Source organism: Haliotis asinina, chromosome 5 (assembly GCF_037392515.1).
Source record: "Haliotis asinina isolate JCU_RB_2024 chromosome 5, JCU_Hal_asi_v2, whole genome shotgun sequence".
In the NCBI taxonomy this organism is placed as follows: domain Eukaryota; kingdom Metazoa; phylum Mollusca; class Gastropoda; order Lepetellida; family Haliotidae; genus Haliotis; species Haliotis asinina.
This window is the reverse complement of record NC_090284.1, coordinates 33,507,647-33,528,446: the sequence shown is the minus strand read 5'-3', so window position 1 is coordinate 33,528,446 and position 20,800 is coordinate 33,507,647. Positions and strand designations below refer to the sequence as shown.

Genomic DNA, 20,800 nt, shown 5'->3' with positions numbered 1-20,800 from the left:
GTTAGTTTGTAGATATTTAGTGTGAAAGTCAGGTCACTAGAATGATCATTTTTAAGCTAGATCTGTTTCTTTCTTTGAAGAACCAAGCCTTTCTGTTTGTGTTAGACATTTAAAACAGCTTATGCAGATCCAAAAATGTGATATGGTGAAATTCAGTGTCATGGTTATGAAGGCAGGAGGTCATGTAACTTCTATTTAAGCTTGAGACACAGGACATATGTTATAAAATATCCTTTGCAATGTACATACTTTTCTCCAAGTATCTGAATGAGTAATAAATTTTCTTGTTAATATTTCTTGTTAATATATCTTGCTTGAGATTTAAAACTCTCTGTTTTATAGTTGTTACCATAGATGGATCCAGGTGATGTGTGCAGGGATGCACCCCCCTCCTTTTGTCCTGAAATTTTGTTTAAAGACGATTGAAAATGAAGTGAGCACCCCACCTTTCTCAAAAGTATGCAATCCCCCTTTCTCAAAAAGCTGTATCTGCCTGGGTGTTGAAGCTGCATATTTCTTTTCAGTAATATAGGTACTGGCACGGAATGTACTTCATTGAGCAAGTACTTCATGGATGAGTACTTTGTCGGTATTTTCCAAAATAAGAAAAGATGTCTTTAGAAGTGCATAACACTTGGCTATAAAAGTAGAATTTTTCCTTATCCTGACTCATGCTAATTGCTTATCTCCTCTTCCCTGGCAAAGGTAGTGGAACACCTGAAAATCCCTTGAAGTTCCCTTCTAGAAAGAAGGGGAGGTAACATACTCTCACCCATGTGTAGCCTTCCTTTTCCCGCGCCCTAGGCCACGTGACCGGTCATGCTTGTCACTCTCTCCTTATCGCCCGACGTGGGCGACTGGAAGTACCTGAGGGTCCCGATACAGCGATAAGTGGTCTTTTAACTAAATTCTGCTCGTATACGGTTTTTGGGTATGTATATGCATTATATATTATCAAATTTGTCGTAATTATGTCAGTATTAAGCATGTATTTCTTCAATGGAGACTTAGTCCCAATTGATGAAATCGTGTCTACTATGTAGATTGCGACTGTCGGCGGTTGATCCTCATTTAATTTGCCCAACGTGCAAATCCATATGTTCTTCTAATAATTGTTGTAAATTGTATAGAATTGTCTCATTCAGAATTTACTCTCTGTACACGGTCTGTTTATCGACGTGCTAGGGATAAGCAACGGTGGCTTGCATTAGTCATGTCTAAAACAAGTGATTTAAATTCAGATAATTTGCTAACTACGTTTACTGAGATTCATTCCAGTGAAATGTCTGGCGTTCTCTGAGGCTATGTCTGGGGTCCGGTGTGTTGTCCCCTGTATCTCAGAAGAGATCTTCCTCAGAAGCAGGACCGTCTCAACCGAAGAAGTCCAGGTCATCGAAGACGAATTCATCTTCTTTGAAATCATTGCAGAAATCGTTTGGAGAAGAAATTGTCCCTCTACATGAACGACTTATCTTCAACGAACCAACACAGTCATTGGGTGACATCACTCATGGAGGCATGAAGATAGACATTATCGAGCATCGTCATCGGAGGAAGCCCTATTTTCAGACTCTGAAGTTAAATCATGGATCACAAATGGACTTGACTTAGCTTCACCATCCAAGGACTCTAATGAAGCTAATACTTACATGATGAAGGATGACGAGATTGATGCACTTACATTCTCGCCGTTACCTCCAATATCTATGATTCCTGAGATGTTATCTACAACGTTTAAGTCGGCATCCAAGTTTCAACAACATCACCCGTCATTCAACATTCGTCGCTTCCCTCATCATCATATGGAGCCCTTCGTCAGAGCACCAGACGTCGATGAAGTTTATAAATTAACAGTCCTGCCTGCAACAAATCTTACAAGGTAGACGACGAGAGACTTGCTCAGCTCGACACAACTACAATGCGCATTTTTTTCGGATTAGAGCCATCAACGAGACTTGCATCGCAAAGTTCAACAAACCTGCCAACGAGGAAAAGAGGATCATCCTGTCAGCATTCATCACTCAGATGAGGGATCAGCAGTTCATTCATGTTTGAACACCTCGCCTCAACTAGTGCAGGACTGAATCTACTTTGTTGGCAAGAATAATGAGGAAGCAAGGATGGTCACCCAAGACTCCAGAGAAGTCATGATGATCAAGTCCATCGACACCTTGACAACGGGGCTCAAGCAGACAAGTCAGCGTTACACTAACAAGTCCCAAGTTCTTCAGTCCAGAGAGAGGAGGTAAACATTGAAGATTAGGGTCTGAACAAGTGGAGTCTCCTACCTTCAGCCGTTCCCATACAACCATCTCAAATGGGTGGACGTCTCAACTGGGGAATTCTCAGCTACAAATACGTCACGAAGATTCTTTGAGATGACTACAAGATACCACTGCAAACTACACCTTCAATCACAAGAGATGATGGTATTATTTTCGGGGAAAGAATTCCGACACATCTACCTTGAAAACAGTCTGTGTACATCAGCTTCAAGCGGCGGAAGTTTTTTCGCGCGCTTTACCTATCTAGACACGTGCTCGCCACAGGGTTACAGACAAGCCTGAGTGCTAGTAAGGGTATCACCATTTGAGCAAGATTTCACAATAATCATTTGAACGCTACACTGGTGACATCATGTCTACAACCTGATTGGTCCCAGAGAGACAACGCCCTGCTGGTGACATCACGTCTTCAATCTGATTGGTCCCCGAGAGACAATGCCCTGCTGCTGACGTCATGTCCTCAATCTGATTGGTTCCCGAGAGACAAAGCCCTGCACAGAATGTGATGTTATTGTCCCAGTGTCAGGAAGTCGTCTACGTTAAACTTTCTCCCTTGCAATGATGGAAAGATGTCGATTACACACTAGATTGGCCGTCTACAGCATCATTTGATTCTTCAGGCTTCATAGAGGTCTTCTAACAGCAGATCTCCTCAGATGTCAACTCGTTCACAGTGAGCAGGGTTGAGGATCTGAAGATGAAGAATGACGTATCTTCATGGCATACAAGCTCATCGTGAGAGAAGTCAACTTAGTGTACAGGTGGACTTCACTATCAGGCTACTAACTCAGCTCGGATAACTTGCGAATCTGAATTCCTTGGGATTGGATTCATCACTGCATTGAAATATATCGCTGTCCCAGAGGTGCGGTGGGTCTAAGGTCAAGCCGATGTCAGAACAAGTTCTACTCTCTCTCCGTTACCACTACAACAGTGACGATGTCTACTCGGTCTGCTCACGTCAGCTGAGGACATGACCAGACGAAGACACCTACAACTACATCTATGACCGCGATTCCTGAGTCACGGTTTCAAGTCTTGACCGGTTTACGGTGCTGGACATCTGAGATAATACCCGCTTTGGTGGACTCCCCAGTCGAGGGCCTGCACAGAAACTTATAAGTTACAGTCGGCATTCAACAACCATCTCCTTGTAGACACGTCTCTCGAAGGATGAGGTGCCCATGTAAACAATGAGGTTGCAGCAGGAATCTCAAGAAGGAAGATTACTCTTCCCATCAACCAGTTGGAGATGAAAGTGGTGATGCATGTTATCCATCACTGGTTGACAACACTGAAAGACAAGCTGCTGATGATCCATACAGACAACTCACCAGTGACTTTCTACATAAACAATGAGATCGCCATCTCTACTACACCTGGCGTTTCAACTTCGACATGGTCGACAGTCTGATTGTCCAAATAAAAGCATGTCACGAGCCAAGAGTCTGCAACATCATGGCAGACGCCTTATCTTGTCCTCTTTGTCCATCACCAACAGAGTGGATGCTGCAATGAAAGGCATTTCAACTAATCTGCTAGACATTTGGATCTCTGCAAATAAACTTTTTTGTAACAAGGTTCAACAAACAGACGACAAATTTAGAACCGTTACCAGATCCGTTTGTCTGGGTAACAGACGCTGTCAGCATCCCATGGGAAGGACTAAACACATTCACGTTTCCCCCCTCCAGTGCTGCTACCAAAAGTCATCTAGAAAATAAAACAGATCAAGAGGCTACAACTGACTTTGCCCGTGCCTTACTGGCCAATGAGACATTGGTTTTCATCACTCAAAGAGGAGTTAGGACAATCAACACTACAACTACCAGATTGGGAAAATTTTCTCGTCCATCTCTACACGAAACAGGCACACAGCAATCCATCGGCATCCCGACTTAACGTGTGGAACGTATCAAAATCTGTTTTAAATACAGAGGATACTCGACGAGTGCTGCGAATTCAGTTACCTTAGTCATACGGAAATTCACTTGCACCCTTTATGATGACAAGTGGAAGCGGTTTGAGACATACACCAAGAAGAACGGCTTCACAGCGATGAAGACAACATATCCGCAGATAGAATATTTATGTCGCCTACGATATTTCAGAGGTCTGATAGGCTCTACATCATCTACATACTTGACAGTTCTCAGCTCAGTCATCACCATGGAAACGGGGACCAAGCTGGCTGTAGTACCCTAGCTACTACTACTACTACTACCCTAGCTTTGTTATGCTCCTTCAAGTTGGAAGATCAACAACGTAGATTTAGAACTCCAGCATGGGATCTAAGCATCGTACTCCAACATCTCACAAGTGATGCGTACGAGCCGCTTGATCGGGCCTCACTTGAACTGTTAACTCAGAAGATGCTATTTTTTACTTGCCTTGGCTACAGCTACATGAATGTCAGAAATTCATGCTCTAGACTTCAACTGCATGAGTTTTGATGCAAGTCATCATCAGACAGCTCATCTGGGTCTGCAATGGGATTTTCTTGCGAGAAATCAACAGCCAGGTCAACCAGATTGACAATTCCACATACCGGCACTGTCTTCAATCCCTGGACCCCATGATACCCAAGATTTATCCTTATGTCCAGTCAGATCATTGAAGATGCATCGCACATACCAAGTCTAGAAGGCAACTTTTCAAGCACCTGTTTATCCCTATATCTACTGAAACACTTAAAGAAGTATCCTGCAACACTATCTCAGTGTGGATCAGAGCTGTTACATTGAGAGCCAATAAAGCAGCAGGATTGGAACCTCCGCGAGCCTCCAATCCACATGAAGTCAGAGCCTTGGCCTCTGCTCTACATGGGAATTGTTCGCTATCAACTATTATGGAGGGCTGCTTTTGGAAGTCAAACACGGTGTTTGACAACCACTACCTACGAGACATAGCCACAGAGGACGTCTCTGGCATTCATCAGTTTGGGATTCTTATTGTTGCTCAGCAACTAACAGTTCTACGAAGGTGCTGAGTTCACTCACTCGTTATATCACGTGACATGTGGAAGCCAGACGCTCTGCGGAGTATAATGGTGGAAAGTCCATGCACACGTCTTAAACAGACTAGCATGAATGATTATGACCCTGTACTTGTAATGAAGATACTTGTACATGAAGAAGGGTAGCGACTAGTCTGATTACAATATCTTGACAATTAGTTACACAGGCACGCTGAATTCCTATATTTATGTGTCAGGCGATATACAAGGAGAGAGTAACAAGCATGGCCGGTCACGTGGCCTAGGGCACGGGAAAAGGGAGGCTACACATGGGTGAGTGTATTTTTTGTCCACTTCTTTCTAGAAACTTCAAGGGATTTTCAGGTGATCCACTACCTTCGCCAGGGAAGAGGAGATAAGCAATTAGCATGAGTCAGGATAAGTATAAAATATCAATTTTATTCAGAAAATTACATTATTAACATATGTCTTTCTGTTTCAGGTTTTAATTGCATTAGGAATACTATGTCATTAATCCTAAACTCTGAAATTATTATATTGCATGAGAAGTATTTTTAGTTCTAAATAAAGGTGGTAATGGGTCAATCAGAAAAACGGTGGGTATTCCATTATTGCATGCTTTGCAATCCTTTCAAGCAGATGATAATGGTATTAGTACCTACACCAAAACAGCACACTCACTGCAGTAAAGAAGCCTACTATCCATAGAACTTGGGTTTCCTTCATCTTTCCAACGTCTGAAATGCCTCGCGAAGAAAATCCTTTGTAGTTTCCCTATCCTTCTTAAGATCTCTATCAGTGTATGTCATTTTTTCAGAGTTCATGACCTTGAGGCCCAGCTGCAGCTAATGGATGTTAGAACGGAGGAGAGATTGAATGAAGAACGTCACAAGCACCAAGAATACATTGTGAGCTGCCAATACTGATATAAAAATATATGTGAAAATCATTAAGTGATGCTTGATGTTCAGACTGGAATATCTAACCTGCCCTCATCCTTGTAAACACTCATCCTGGTTCCATTATGCTTTATTAACCCCTAATATTTATTTTTGTGTGTGTGTGTCTGTGGGTAGGTGGGTGAGTGAGTGAGTGAGAGAGAGAGAGAGAGAAAGAGAGAGAGAGAGTTGAGGGTATAGTCAATGCCGTCCATCCATCTGCCCCTAATAATTTGGTGTATGGAGTATAACTAAGAAAAAAAATTCAGTATTTTTCAACACAAGCCTTCTAGATATATCAAATAAAACCTAAATTGGTGCCTTTTGTAATTTACACATATGTAACTAGTCAATGCCACGTCTGTCCGTCCATTATCATTTTGTTTCCGGAGCATAATTCAGAAACCGTTCGATATTTTTAGACCAAACTTGATAGATATGATATTCTCAACCTATAGTTTTGCCTTTAGCTATTTACAGAGTTTTGGCATTTTTATTTATGTATTTTTTTTTTTTTCCATGGAACATTTTGGTGTTAGTCTAATGGTGGGGTGGGCTTTGTTTCCGGAACAGAACTCAAAAACCGTTCTAGATTTTTCTGCAAAACTTGATAGATATATCTATCAGAACCTGAAGTGGTGCCTTTTGCTATGTACAGGTTTTTGTGATTTATTATTTTCTTGGTTTCCATGGAAACGTTTTGGACATGGTCTCAAAAGTGAGAGGTGTGTTTCGTTTCCAGAGCACATCTAAAAAACTTTGTAATATCTGTCAGCAAGAGTTGTTTGATATGTGTAGCGGATCCCAAAGTGGTGCCTTTTGCTTTTTACAGGTTTTTGTAATTTATTATTTTCCCGGTTCCATGGAAATGTTTTAGAGTCTCAAAATGGAGGAATGGGCTTTATTTCTGGAGAACTCAAAAACCGTTCAATATTTTTCTGCAAAACTTGTTACATACATCAGTCAGAACCTGAAATGGTGCCTTTTGGTACTTGCTGGTTTTTGTCCTATATTATTTTCTCGGTTTCCATGGAAATGATTCGGACTCAAAAGTGAGAGGTGTGTTTCGTTTCCGGAGCACATCTCAAAAAGTTCCCGATATCTGTCAGCAAACCTTGGTAGATATATGTGGCAGACCTCAATGTGGTGCCTTTTGCTTTTTACAGGTTTTTGGGAGGTATAATTTTCTGCGTTTCCATGGAAACATATCAAACTTTCGGTCACAAAATAGAGGGATGGGCTGCATTTCCGGAGCACAACTCAAAAAGTCCTAAATGTCTTTCTGCAAAACTTGGCAGATATGTAGGGGAGACCCTAAAGTGGTGCCTTTTGCTATTTACAGATTTTGTGATTTATAATTTTCCCAGTTTCCATGGAAACGATTTGGACTTTGACTCAAAATGGAGGGATGGGCTTCGTTTCCGGAGCTGAACTCCAAAACCGTTCAATATTTTTCTGCAAAACTTGGTAGATATATCAATCTGAACCTATAGTGGTGCCTTTTGGTATTTACAGGTTTTTGTGATTTATTATTTTCTTGGTTTCCATGGAAATGTTTCAGACATAGTCTCAAAAGTGAGAGTTGTGTTTCGTTTCCGGAGCAGAACTCAAAAACCGTTCAATATTTTTCTGCAAAACTTGGTAGATATATCAGTCAGAAGCTGAAGTGGTGCCTTTTGCTATGTACAGGTTTTTGTGATTTATTATTTTCTCGGTTTTCATGGAAACATTTTGGACCTCGTCTGAAAAGTGAGAAGTGTGTTTCGTTTCCGGAGCAGAACTCAAAAACTTCTTAATATCTTTCCATAAAACTTGGCAGTTTCAATTTATGGTGCCTTTTGGTTTTCCTAAGGTTTTTGTGATGTATTATATTCTTGAAGACGTTTCCATGGAGACGTTTTGGACTTAGTCTCAAAATGGAGAGGGGGTCTTTGTTCCCAGAGCACATCTCGAAAACCATTTCATATCTTTCAACACATCTTGGCAGATATATGAGACAGATCTTGAAATTGTGACTTTGCTGGTTACAGATATATGGCATTTGGAATTTCCATGAATTCCATGGAAACAATTCAAACTTAGTCTAAAATAACAATGAGTAACTCTCCGATTATTTGTCCTTTCAAACATGTGGGGGCCAGGGGGATATGTTATCTTCTGATGACTCTTGTTTCAATTGGCATGAATTGATATAATACGCATTATGATTTTGATGTATTTGGTAAATGCACATATATATTTTGACAAAGCGTAAACGTAAATATTTAGTGTTTTTACATAAGGTGACATTTATTTATTTCTTTTTGCATATTTAAATTTTTCTACAGCATGTTGTACGCAAATATGCAGCTTATGTGGAGTTCTGTTTCTAGTGTGTCTTTTCAGGGAGGCAAAACAAAAAGAGCAAGCATTTTGTCAGGGTCATTATTTTCTGTACATTAGTGCATTAAAACATCTGACAAATACATGAGGACCAATCCCTTATAGCCATTAAAACTATGAAGAGATACTAAGAGAAAATCCAAGCATTCCTTTAATAATTTCCAGTTTTCATCACCACCTTTGGATAGCAGTGTGTGGAAAATCTAAGAAATAAATAAAGTAACACTGCCATGAAATGGTGTTCCCTTATTTGTTTCCCTCAGCATTTCATCATGTAATCATAGCTGAAATGTAGGATTCAATAGAGATGTTTTTGTGTGAATTATTCATAGTGATAACTATTGTTTCATGTTCCTGAACTGTTCCACTGCATTTGGAAATGTGCTTTGTCACAGTTCTCATCTGAGAACTGAGGAAAGTATCAGGGGAGCTGCAGAGCTTTGTGGCTCTCACTGTAATACATCACCTTTCTCATTTGAACAGAGTCATTTAAGAATTTTCATATTAAATGCAAACTAACTACGATCTACTTTTGCAGTTTTGTTTTTTTAATTTGCAGGCTCGACAAAACAGAGAAAAGTCTGATGCACAGATGGATTATGTCACACAAAGGTCAGCTTTTTATGTATAGCATTTGACATAAAAAATGAATGGTATTATGATAAATATTAATTTTCAGAATTACATGATATTTGTGCTAGCTAAGACACCGAAAATGTTACAGTCACAATGAATAACTTGGTGCAAGGAACACTTTGAAATACATGTATGTCAACAAATCCGAAAGTGTGCATAAACGTAAACCTTCCCCTTGGATTATAGTAGCCTTATTTCCATGGAAATGTATAGAAAATCAACAGAATTTCTTTACACGTTATAACTCTTCCTAGTGCTTTATCTTACCAGTCCTTGAATAATCTCCCCTGATCCTTACATCATTCTATCTTTTAACGTGCAACCATTCATAATTTTTCTTTATGATTAACACGTAACTTGTGCAGAGAATCAGTGAAATTAATTAAGTCATCATTCTTCGCTAAATAGGTCATTTACATTTGTACTTAAATATCATAATATTCAGTCACATTACACTTCAATATTGTGCTCTTTTGTCATGTATGATAACTGTAAAAGTTTCTTTCCCCTTCATGAGACTAGCACCTTTAACCCTGAAAGATGACATGTTAAGAGAAAGCATTGATGCATCGATAAAGACAACAGAGTCAAAATTATACAATTGGGTTAAAGCCTAGGTGATATGGTCCTTAAACAAAGTCAGCAGTATTTACATTGATGTAGTCAATGTATCTCTACTACATAGTGGCTCTTACCTTGAGAAAAAACGCCATCAACATGAAAAATAGACACGGCACCTGTTGTCATGAAAAATTGCTGCCAGACCTTCCTCCTAAAGTAAAGATGATTGTTTAGTCTTTGTGAGAATAAAAACACCAACACTGCTTTTGCAAATCATCCAAATAGTAGAACAAAACAATTTGGCTATCAGTGTCTTTTGAGACGAAGGATCATTGTATATCGAGTTATCTCCGCATCCACAATGTTTCCACACATTCATTTATTCCTGGTCAAGAAGGGTGGTAAATTTCATTACATGTGGATTAAAAACTTAAAGGTCACGTGCAACGTAAAACACAACTTTACAGATTCTGATACGTTTCCGTATGCACTTACCGAAACAAATCATCAAAAATGCCAATTCAACCTATAAAGTTGAAAAAAAATGCGATGAAAAAAAAGCCCGCGAAATCGGAGTTCAAACGATTCACTAAATTTCCCCCAGCGCTGGGGGGAAAAGTGATTTCAACAGCTGTGATGTGCTGTGCCCATAACGCATGCGCAGTGAATAGGTTCGCGGAGCTTGAAACAGTATGCATGCCTGGAGTATAAGGGTGTGAGCAGTAGTCAAATGTTGGTTTTGTACACAAACAAGTAAATAGTCTACCTGTTACAATAAGGCTGTGGTAAGCAGCTTCTGTCACAGAGAAAGCTCAATGTCTGATTTATTCACACCAATATGTCTGCGTACCTGTCTGCTACCGACAATATGCAATACACAGCTTCAGTCTTTGACCATATGCAATTTGAACATAACACGTATTTTGAACTTAACACCTATCAGGCTATACGCCATAAACAAAATAAATTGATTTATGAGTCGTGCACCCAAGTCGTGCAGCATTATGTAATTAGGCAGGTGTGATACTAGTACACACGATATGTTTTTATGTCTGTGGGTTGCAAACAAACTACATCCATTTTTCTCGGATGACTGTATCTGACGGAAACTGGTGCAAACTTTTCAAGTTTGCAGGCGTGCAGTTGTTCACCATCTCTAATGAGATGATTTTTGATTGGATCAAACGCAAATTCAGAGAACATGTATTTACAAAACCCAACATCTCTATATACATTCTTTATGGATAACAACTTCTTCTAGTGTATATGATTTTGTTTGACAGCGGTATATGAAACCATACTGAAAGGATGCATCAAGTACAATAACAGAAGTTGTTATCCATAAAGAATCTTACTTTCTTGTTACTCACCATAGTTCTAAAATGCCCATCAAACAGATCATCTTTCTGTACATACAATGAGTGCACACCACCCGCTATGACTAAGTTCTGTCTCCCGAGGGCTTTGTTTTGAGGATCTAAGCTAGAGTACAAAATATTGCACTTTTGAATCGCGATTGTACACATATAATTTTATTTTTTTGTTTGTTTACAAACAGCAATCTATATTATATTTCATGAATAATTGATGATTGTATTGTAAATAGGTTACAATTTTTGTTTGTATGTGACCTTTAAACCGATTGTACAGATATCGAGCCAGACTTTTGCATTGCTTGGTGTTCGCAAGGCATGGGAAAATATCGCACAGGACATGAAACAACTATTTGGGTTCCAATCAACTACACAAAATATGGAATGCAGACAAAGATATGCAAACAGATACAAATCCGAGTAAAGAGTCTTGGATGTTGCCCATCGGTGAGATAGCTCTGACCGCCAGCACAACCGTATTGCCTGCTTCAGAACTGTCGACTTTGCCCACCATCCTGGACTTTTATAGCTGCTTGGCGAGGCTCAAGGCTCATGTGGAGCAAACTGTGACCATGGTGACAGCTCGTGTGGAGCAGTAGTATTACAGTGGGACTTCCGGATCAGGTGCCCTTAAGGGCTTTATTAGGCTTAATTTTGTCCCATCCCCCAAGCTTGTCTGCAGTGTTTATTGTATTCTCTGTGCACTGAACCCTGACATGCGCTGAACTCTGACACACACCCTGAACAATGAGAGTGTTCTCAAGCCTTCTACAGCACATGGTTATGCAGATAGGAAGAACGCACACACCAGTCTTTCATCAGTTGTTGAATTATTTTGATACCCTTGCTGTAAGGTGTGCCATTTTTCCTTGACTTGATCTTGTCCAACAGTGAATCCACTTTCATAGGTATTTAACTGAAACAGAACTCACATATCAACTACAACAGCACCCAAGAATGGTCGCAGAGGTTACAAAATGGCAGTCATAGAATCCTGAAACAGCATAAATATCGTCAAAGATGCCAAGCCCTCATGCCAATGTGAGGATTAAAGATTTTTTTAAAATATATAAACAGTTTGACAAGGCCGGACACTTCGGTGTACCCCACCTACCTGCTTTGACGATTGCTAACCTACCATTGCATGCAATCGATTAAAACTTCATCTAAACATAATCATGGGTGATTAGCCTATTGATCACCACCCATGACACCTACCAGTTCTGTATTGCTATTTCTACACGTCAGCTTTGACCCTCATCTAAACAAGTTTGACACAAGTGGACAACTCCAAACAACTCTCTATGTCCAATATTTTTTCTCTGTTTCCATGGAAATGTTTTGGACATCACCTCAAATTGGGATGGGCTTCGTTTCCAGAGCAGAACTCAAAAATCGTTCTATATTTTTCAGCAAAACTTGGTAGATATATCAGTCAGAACCTAAATTGGTGCCCTTTGCTTTTTTCGGTTTCCATGGAAACATTTAGGACATGGTCTCAAAATGGACGAATGGGCTTCGTTTCTGGAGCATAACTGAAAACACGTTCAGTATTTTTCTGCAATACTTTTTTAATTTTTTTGTTTTTCCGTGGAAAGTTTTGGTCTTAGTCTAATGGTGGGGTGGGCTTCGTTTCTGGATCATAACTCAAAAAACGTTCAATGTTTTTCGGCAAAACTTGGTAGATATATCAGTCAGAACCTAAATGTGGTGGCTTTTGCTATGTACAGGTTTTTGTGATATATCATTGTCTGGGTTTCCATGGAAACGATTCAGATCTAGTCTCAAAACGGAGGGATGGGCTTTGTTTCCAGAGCACAACTTGAAAACTTCTTAATGTCTGTTTGCAAAACATAGCATATATGTGAGGCAGACCCCAAAGTGGTGCCTTTTGCTATGTACAGATCCACATTTCTGGGATTTCCTGCTTCCTAATCATATCAGTTTATATTTTGGTTGGGTGACCAACATGTTACTTGTTTTGATCCAGTAGAACCCTATTATTTTCAGCTTGTTGACCTCACCATCCTCATCCATAACAAGATAGGGGTAAGTCAGGGTATTATTGAAGGTAATTGTGAAGTCTTTGAGACAAGTGTAAGCATTGCCGTTTTTCTGTATATAGATCGAGCACACATCATTTTGATGTTTTCGAGGCCAGTGGAGGTGAACTCCTGGTATAATTTCAATATTTTGGGTTGATGATGCCTTCTTTCAATATGAAGCGTGAAATTGATTGGTATCCCTTGTTTGAAATTAGATTTGTCTTCGAATTCAAGCACCAACTGTAAACTCGTATTTTGACTACCGGTCGACTCGACTCGGTTCACTCACGCAGGTACTGTCTGGCTTACCGAAGATATTCAAACGACCGTCTGGGCCCTGCTGGGTGTGCAGGTGCAAACGCATTCCAACATATTGGGTCGTGGTCAGCATTGATCTGCCGAATGCCCTCGAACACTATCCAGACATTCTTCAATACGCCATTTCGAAAGTTGACCTCGGACCCTGGTCGATATGATGAACCCTAAAGCTATCAGAATGGTGGCAATGGTAATGACTTGTTCCTAGAACGTGTTAATCCTGGCGGTCAGTGTGCTTTCCTTGTTTAGAAATTGATCAATGGTTTCATGTATAGGTTCATCTAGAATCAAGGCACTTCTCAATTTGAGGAAGCAGCTTTCAATCGGGTCAGTCTCTCCTCTTGCAAGTTGTGCAATCTGTTCTCAATGTAACACGATACTAATCGTGTTGTCATCTTCCAATTGCTCGGTTTTCTTGTAAGCGATATGTTCGTTGATTTTGTTCAGTTTCCCCATATTGTTCTCGAGTTCACCAGATATATGTCTTAAGGCTTCAACTAGCCCTTTCAGTTCTCGAACAGAAAATTCAAAACTGGGCAAGGGTTCATTCCAGTACATGTACATGAACACCACCCTTATCAAGCAGGGGATCTATATTGCCACCTTCAGCCATGATTATTTATTTATTGAACATATATTTATTTAATATTTTTAAAAAATGATGTTGCAATGTGGACGCAAAATTCTATCCTTACTGATGATTTAGAGAAGCCTTTGTGGTCAAAGCTGTGCTTCAATCTGTGATGATCCCCAGCAATCTGAGAATGATCGATGAGAACCAAATGCTGGAAACCAATGATGTCATCATTCCAGGGACTGCTTGTCTGCCCATCCAGATCAGCCTGGAATGTGACAGTGGAATCTGGGTCATGCAACTGTCAAGAAAACAATCACCATTAGTGGAAATTAAATTTTGAGCATTGACAGTGACATGTAGGTCAGTTACGTGGACCTGTGGAGAACGGCAAACAAATGGGAAAACAGGAAGAACCAAGGGATTTGTCCAGTCTGGTGTCCATTGACTCCGTTGAGCATGGGGTACAGTTTTGACCTAGCCAAAAACACACATGGCCATCTCCAAAGCATTCAGCTCAACTTTGATTTGCTATCACATGCCGTTTTACAAAGCCATGCTGGGGCACAGGCTGGAGTATGTTTAACAGTTATAGCCAGGTGATTGTGACTGAGAGCAGTGAAGAGGATCGTTACACTATCGACAATATTTCATTGGAATATGACTGTTTTACGAACCTAAAATTGCCCTTCAGATTTGGGCATATTAGCCATCTTATACGATCACATGCTGCGGCAACGGAAGATCATCACCAACAAGTCTGACATGCTGTGCAACACCAGCTGTTCAACGAAGGCATGCAAGCCTACCATAAGTGTAACGGGATCCAAAAGTTACCAGTGAGAGAGACAAGGTGATGACGGATCTTGACATGCACAGTTTCACTGCAAGCGCAGGGAGGGATTTGTTCAACGAATGCTTGAGAGAAAACCATGTGATTCTGAGGAAACAAGAACACAACCGCATGAAAAAACAGCCTGCTGAAATGAAACACACCAAATTCCTGTTGAAAATGGACGAACCCGTAGCACATAATGTTCACTAGCTGAAGCAACATTCAAGCAATATTCAAGCAAATTTAAGCAAATATATGTCCTAGCTCACATGTTCGCAATTTTTGTGGCATTCCACCAGACTTTCCAATGACTCTGTTTCGCGTAATATTATTTTATTATATTTAAAAATAGTTTGCTGTTTGCTGTATTATAAGATGGAGTGCAATGAACAGCTCGAACAAATGATGGAGAACAAACACGACATCAAGCAGGAGAGACTGGTGTCGCTGGCGGTCGGTTGCAAAGCCAAACAATACCTCGGCATGACCTCCCCTGCAAAATTCTGAAAAAAATGCCCACTGAGGACATCGACAAGTTCCACACGTGATACGAAGCCTGACGAAATGAAGAAAACCATAGGATCGATTATGATGGAAATCTACTTCATTGTCGCGTCATATTTCCTTCCCATTCTGTTGTAACATCGTTTGTACATGTGGGGAGACATCGAGAAAGATTCGTTCATTAACCATGCTTTGAGCACCTTCAGCTGCGACATGTTTCATCGATACAAGATGATGCTGGTTCCTCTGAATGCGGCCATCATCGCGGCGAAACATTGTTGATTTAAAGAAAATATATAAACCTTACTATACAAAATGACGGAGTAAAAAACAACAATTACCTTTGGAGGAACCTGTCCCAGAACAACAAAAACCACCGATGACGGATCCAAAAGTGAATCCTCAAAAAGTACTCACAAAGGCTGGCTGGTCAGACAGCATAAAAATCCCTCAAATGGATCACATACGCCGTAGCAGCGGCATGCATTACCGCCATGACCGCATTGCTGTACAAATTCAAACCAGTAGGAACAGCATTAGCAACAGCACCGGCACTACCTGTAGATCAGTTAGAAGTACATCCTCGTACGATGTATAAATAAAAACAAAAACATTTTATATAAACACACCATGTCTAACCCTGACAGAAAAACCAATGTCAATGACGTGCATCACCGCTGTGGCTATGCTTAATTGAACAAAATGATCACCAAACAATTGGCACCTAAACTTGATTTCAGCCTGCAAGTCCAGTTTGACCTATGACTGGGGATGGCCACCAAAGTGATGCTCGTCAAGCAAGGCATCATTAAGGAAAACACATTGAAATACAAAAATATGATATACATATATGAAGATGGTTACACTTCTGGTTGTGCATGGTCTTGCCTTGAACGTGTGTTTACGGGCTATTGCTACCCCATGGATGAAATCCAGGTAATCCTCTAGAAGCAAACACTAATCATTTGCTTTAAAGTGATGAAAAGCCTGATACATGCTAAATGCCCTTTAAAGACCTGATACATGCTGTCAGAATTTATATGGACACATAAGTTTACAATTCCATAGTATAATTTGATATTATTGAGTGTTTGAACCTTCTTGAAAAATGGCTGATTCACAACAAGTTACACGTACAAAGGCCAGCGGGTGTGTTGATGACATCCTAGCATTGGAAAAGAGAATTGCAGACTTATTTAATTCAACAAAACAGGAACTGCAAGACTTGATTGACGGGGTCAGAAGTGATTTTCAAGAAATGAAAAACAAAGAAACCGAACTTGAATTTGATTTTGCAAATCATGATACAGAGATAATAAAGGTACGAGAGGAGCTTACCCATAAACGGGAAAAGCATGCGCTTCTTGTGACAGTATGTATTGAAAGATATACACGACAGACGATCAAACCTGCTTTTCTACGGTATCCCCGAATCACCTCAGGAAAACACAGAGAGGACACTGCAAGAGTTTCTGGTGGACAAACTTAAATTCTCAGAGCAAAGAGCTTTTGATATCTTCTTTACCCCAATGCTGTGCCAAGCATTATTGCCTCCTTTTTTGTATATGCGAAACCGAGAGGCGGTCTACGGTGCCAAGAAACTTCTCAACAAATCGGGGATAGGTATACAGACTGACCTTCCTACCCACCTGAAAAAGAAATGAGCCATTTTGAGTAGACAGGCTGCTTCCTTGCTCCAAGACACTGGTGTCTGGACACGGGTGAAAATGGTGTCCACCAAAGTGGTTCTTGAGACATGAGACCCCAGGAAACCTGGATCCCTGTGGGTCAGATACGACAATCAATAGTCAGCACCTCAAACAGTTTTGTTCACATTTTTGAGGATGCTGCATGGTCCTTTACTTTTTGTTGATCTATGTTCACATATTCAAGAATATTGAAGGTATTGTTTTCAATACCATCAGTGCAAGTACAATTGTTCCTTTGAGATGTTTATGTCAGTCTTTATTTTACATATTTCATTTGAATGCCTTCCTTACTTCTTTTTCTGAGAATACAAGTGTTCAGTGTTAATAAGTTGCACTCCATGCCATGTCGTTCTGAGCACAACAGGTCACACGGTACACAGCGCTCAGTGTTCAGTATTGCCATACGTGTCTGACTTTCACAGCCCAGATTATTTTTGTGTCTGGCCATGCACTCACAAACTGTAAGTAATTTAAATCAAAAACATTTATCTCACTCATACATATATTACGTATACATTATATCTAATAAGTTACTGATGACGATTTCTTGATATAATGAGCTACGGTTTGTAGGCATGACATGTAATATAGTATGCTAACCTGCTGAGGTGTTATGATAGCCATGATAGATGTCACTAGTCACATATTACCTGGCCATAATGTTTGTTCACACATAGAGAAGTTATCCATCACAACCACACTTTGTGTTTAACTCCTTAACTACGATTGCAGTGACAATGGTACTTCCATGATATGGCTGGAATTTATCCCAGATGAACTCTTTTACACATTATTTTTCGAGAACAAAAGTTTATGATAACATTAGTGTTACATGCCATGTTCTGTTTGCTGTATATAACACTTGTGTCGTTGTGAGCACAGCGGGTCGCAGGGTAAGTCGCGTCAGCATGCGAATCTTGCTTGATGTTGCTCTAATATTTCGAACGCATGTGAATGTCATAAGTGGGATAAAGGACAAGGTATGATAAGGGTGGTTTTTGGCCCACTAACAGAATTGACTGAAAACGTTATTTGTTTAGAGACATGTTAGCTTTGCATAAAAATGCTACATTTTACATGATCTGAGGTGTAATTTCACTGCAGAGGGGCCAAGAATGGGTTTTATGTTCCCATGAAAAGTAACAAGAAGTCTGAAATATCACTGTGCCGTAATGACTTATTTACAAATGTCATTTTATTTACATACAAATTACAACAGTTGCACGACAGGTAGTCATGCTGAAAAACATGTCAATGTCAATCATAATGTTTTTAACCTCAAGGGGCCCAATTAGGGTTGCGAAACATTGTTAAGTCAATTACTTGCCAACTGTGTCCCCAAAACTCAGAAATTATTCACAGCCTTCTTTGCAGATGTAATCCATGGGTCAATTTTACAACATGTATGCATGATAACCAATCATGTTGTACTAAGAATCACAGGGGCCTGTTTTGGGTAATGCTACATTTTGGGCATAGCTTCATTTTAACTAGTAAGTGTTACAAGTCAGCATTTACAACCAGTTTTAGCAAATATACAGTTAACATCTCAATCATCATATGTTAATACAATAACCAATCATGTTGCACTAAAAATCACAGATCTTGACCACAAAGGGGCCCATTTCGGGTGCAATTTCATTGTCAGCACAGGTTCATATTAACACCATGCAAGTGTTAAAGTCAGTATTCAGAAGACTGCATAGAGTAATTATTCACAACTTATCCACTTTAAAGATACAAAACATCCACTATTACTCTTCATTCACACAATCATCAATCTCAGTTTCTGATTCACAGTCAAGAACTGCAGTATTCCCATAGTGTATAAACCTAATGTAGATCAAAACATATAAATTATGAATTTTAAAATACTGGGAACAAAGGCAACTAGACTGACTTGAAAAAGGTGAATGGTCAGTGTCTTAATAAAAGATATACATGATGTTAATTAAAGCTGGTTTCAACAGTGTACAAACTGCAGAAAAAATTACAGTATTTGGATTTGATGTGAAACAGTTTAGTTAGACATTGTAGACTGGATAAACAAACTTTGAAAAAAAAGAAAGAAAAGTTACATGGATTTGAACCTGCATATCTGATAACAAAAAAAATCAACAGTCCACTATTGCAACCATTAGTCCACATATTCCTTTGCCTCACAATGTGAATTTAAGCTTATATATTACACTTTACAACTATATATATGTATGACTTCACGTCTGTGTTCGTCATCTGCTAGACCTTGATACAATGTTCTTATTCTAGCTAAAAAAATTCTTTTCATACAGTTAAGTGTAGTCATTTTGGTTAAATGAAGTCTAATAGGTCATTGGAAACATCAATGTGCATAAGGTCTTGGAAAATGCTAGGTTTATACTTGGCAATCCTGTTAAATGAAAGTGTTATTTTGACAGTAACAGGTGACTCAAAGGTGTCTGATAAATAGATGACATAAAGACTATGATCAAATTCTGACATAATAACAAAGATTCTCACCTTTACAATGCTGCTTGATCATATTTTGAAAATCTTCAGATATCTTGTTACTTTTCTAGCTGAGACCAACAACCAAAAACCAATGTTTACCTCTCATAAATCAGCCTTGAGAGTGCCTTATGATATTGAAAATTTTAACAAAGATGTTTGATATGTGTATTTTAGAGCACAAAACCATTTAAAATATAATGTACCATGGCACAGACCTGTAAATGTGAATTATTGTTTTTAAAGATGTTATTTTATGTCAATGTTTATTTTTTGAGATGTTGTATGGGGCAATTTCATAAACCGAAAAAAATGTACTTTTTTAAAGATTTTGATGTGAGCAAAAGCGTGACCCACCACAATCTTTTAGGTGTGCATTCTAATTTACTCTCTTCATATGTGGTGAAAAATTGGAATGGGTCACGCTTTTGCTCATACTTTTCTATCACTCTGAAAATCAGAAAATGTAGGTTTCTAGAAGATATTGTAAAATATGTTAACTTTGAGGTCGTCAGAGAGGAAAACTAACAACACTAAAAACATAAAAATGCAATTGGAGGTAACTTCAACAATTAATTTAGCCCTTTTTATGCTAAAATTATCGTGTTGTAAAATTTTGATAATCATGACATGTTGTGGGCCAATAAGGGCCTCTATCATACCTTGCCCTTTTGTGTTTTGCCATTGTTTCACAAAATGTATGTAATCAAACTCTTATGCCCTCTTTTTTGCACAAGCGTGGGTGGGTAGTGAAACACTATCTCTGTCGACACAAAATAGCAAGGACAAGGGACGTAGATATTGGAAGTTCAGCACATCATTATTACGGCATGGGGAATATATAACATTGATAAACGATTTACTCACTGTAGTCCAGTCATCCTAGCTCATATACAGCTATACAGCTCAACCTAGAACAAATTGCAATAAAAGCTGACTCTTCTGTTTTGTAATCCATATAATGTGTATTTTAAGATACAAAAAGTATAGGACTGTATAATGAACGAAAATTGCATTTTTCCCGCCAAAACGCACGTGCATGTTTGTTCGTCACAAGACGATTGAATGAGCACACTATACAGAGATTTGTCACGAAAAAGGGCATTTATCACTGAAATTAAATTTAAGTGCACAGCCTATTTGTGATATATATATATATACACACACACACACTTG

At 39.3% G+C, this 20,800-nt stretch overlaps 1 protein-coding gene across 2 annotated transcripts in view; it reads left to right on the top strand.

The window, feature by feature from the left end:
* The window catches only part of LOC137283765 (rab11 family-interacting protein 4-like), a 189,211-nt gene that overhangs the window by 101,761 nt on the left and 66,650 nt on the right, over window positions 1-20,800 (top strand). For both annotated transcript variants that reach the window (XM_067815440.1, XM_067815441.1), the window contains 2 exons: window positions 6,080-6,170; window positions 9,142-9,194. In XM_067815440.1, coding sequence (XP_067671541.1) covers window positions 6,080-6,170; window positions 9,142-9,194 — 144 coding nt within the window. The remainder of the gene's footprint in view (window positions 1-6,079; window positions 6,171-9,141; window positions 9,195-20,800) is intronic.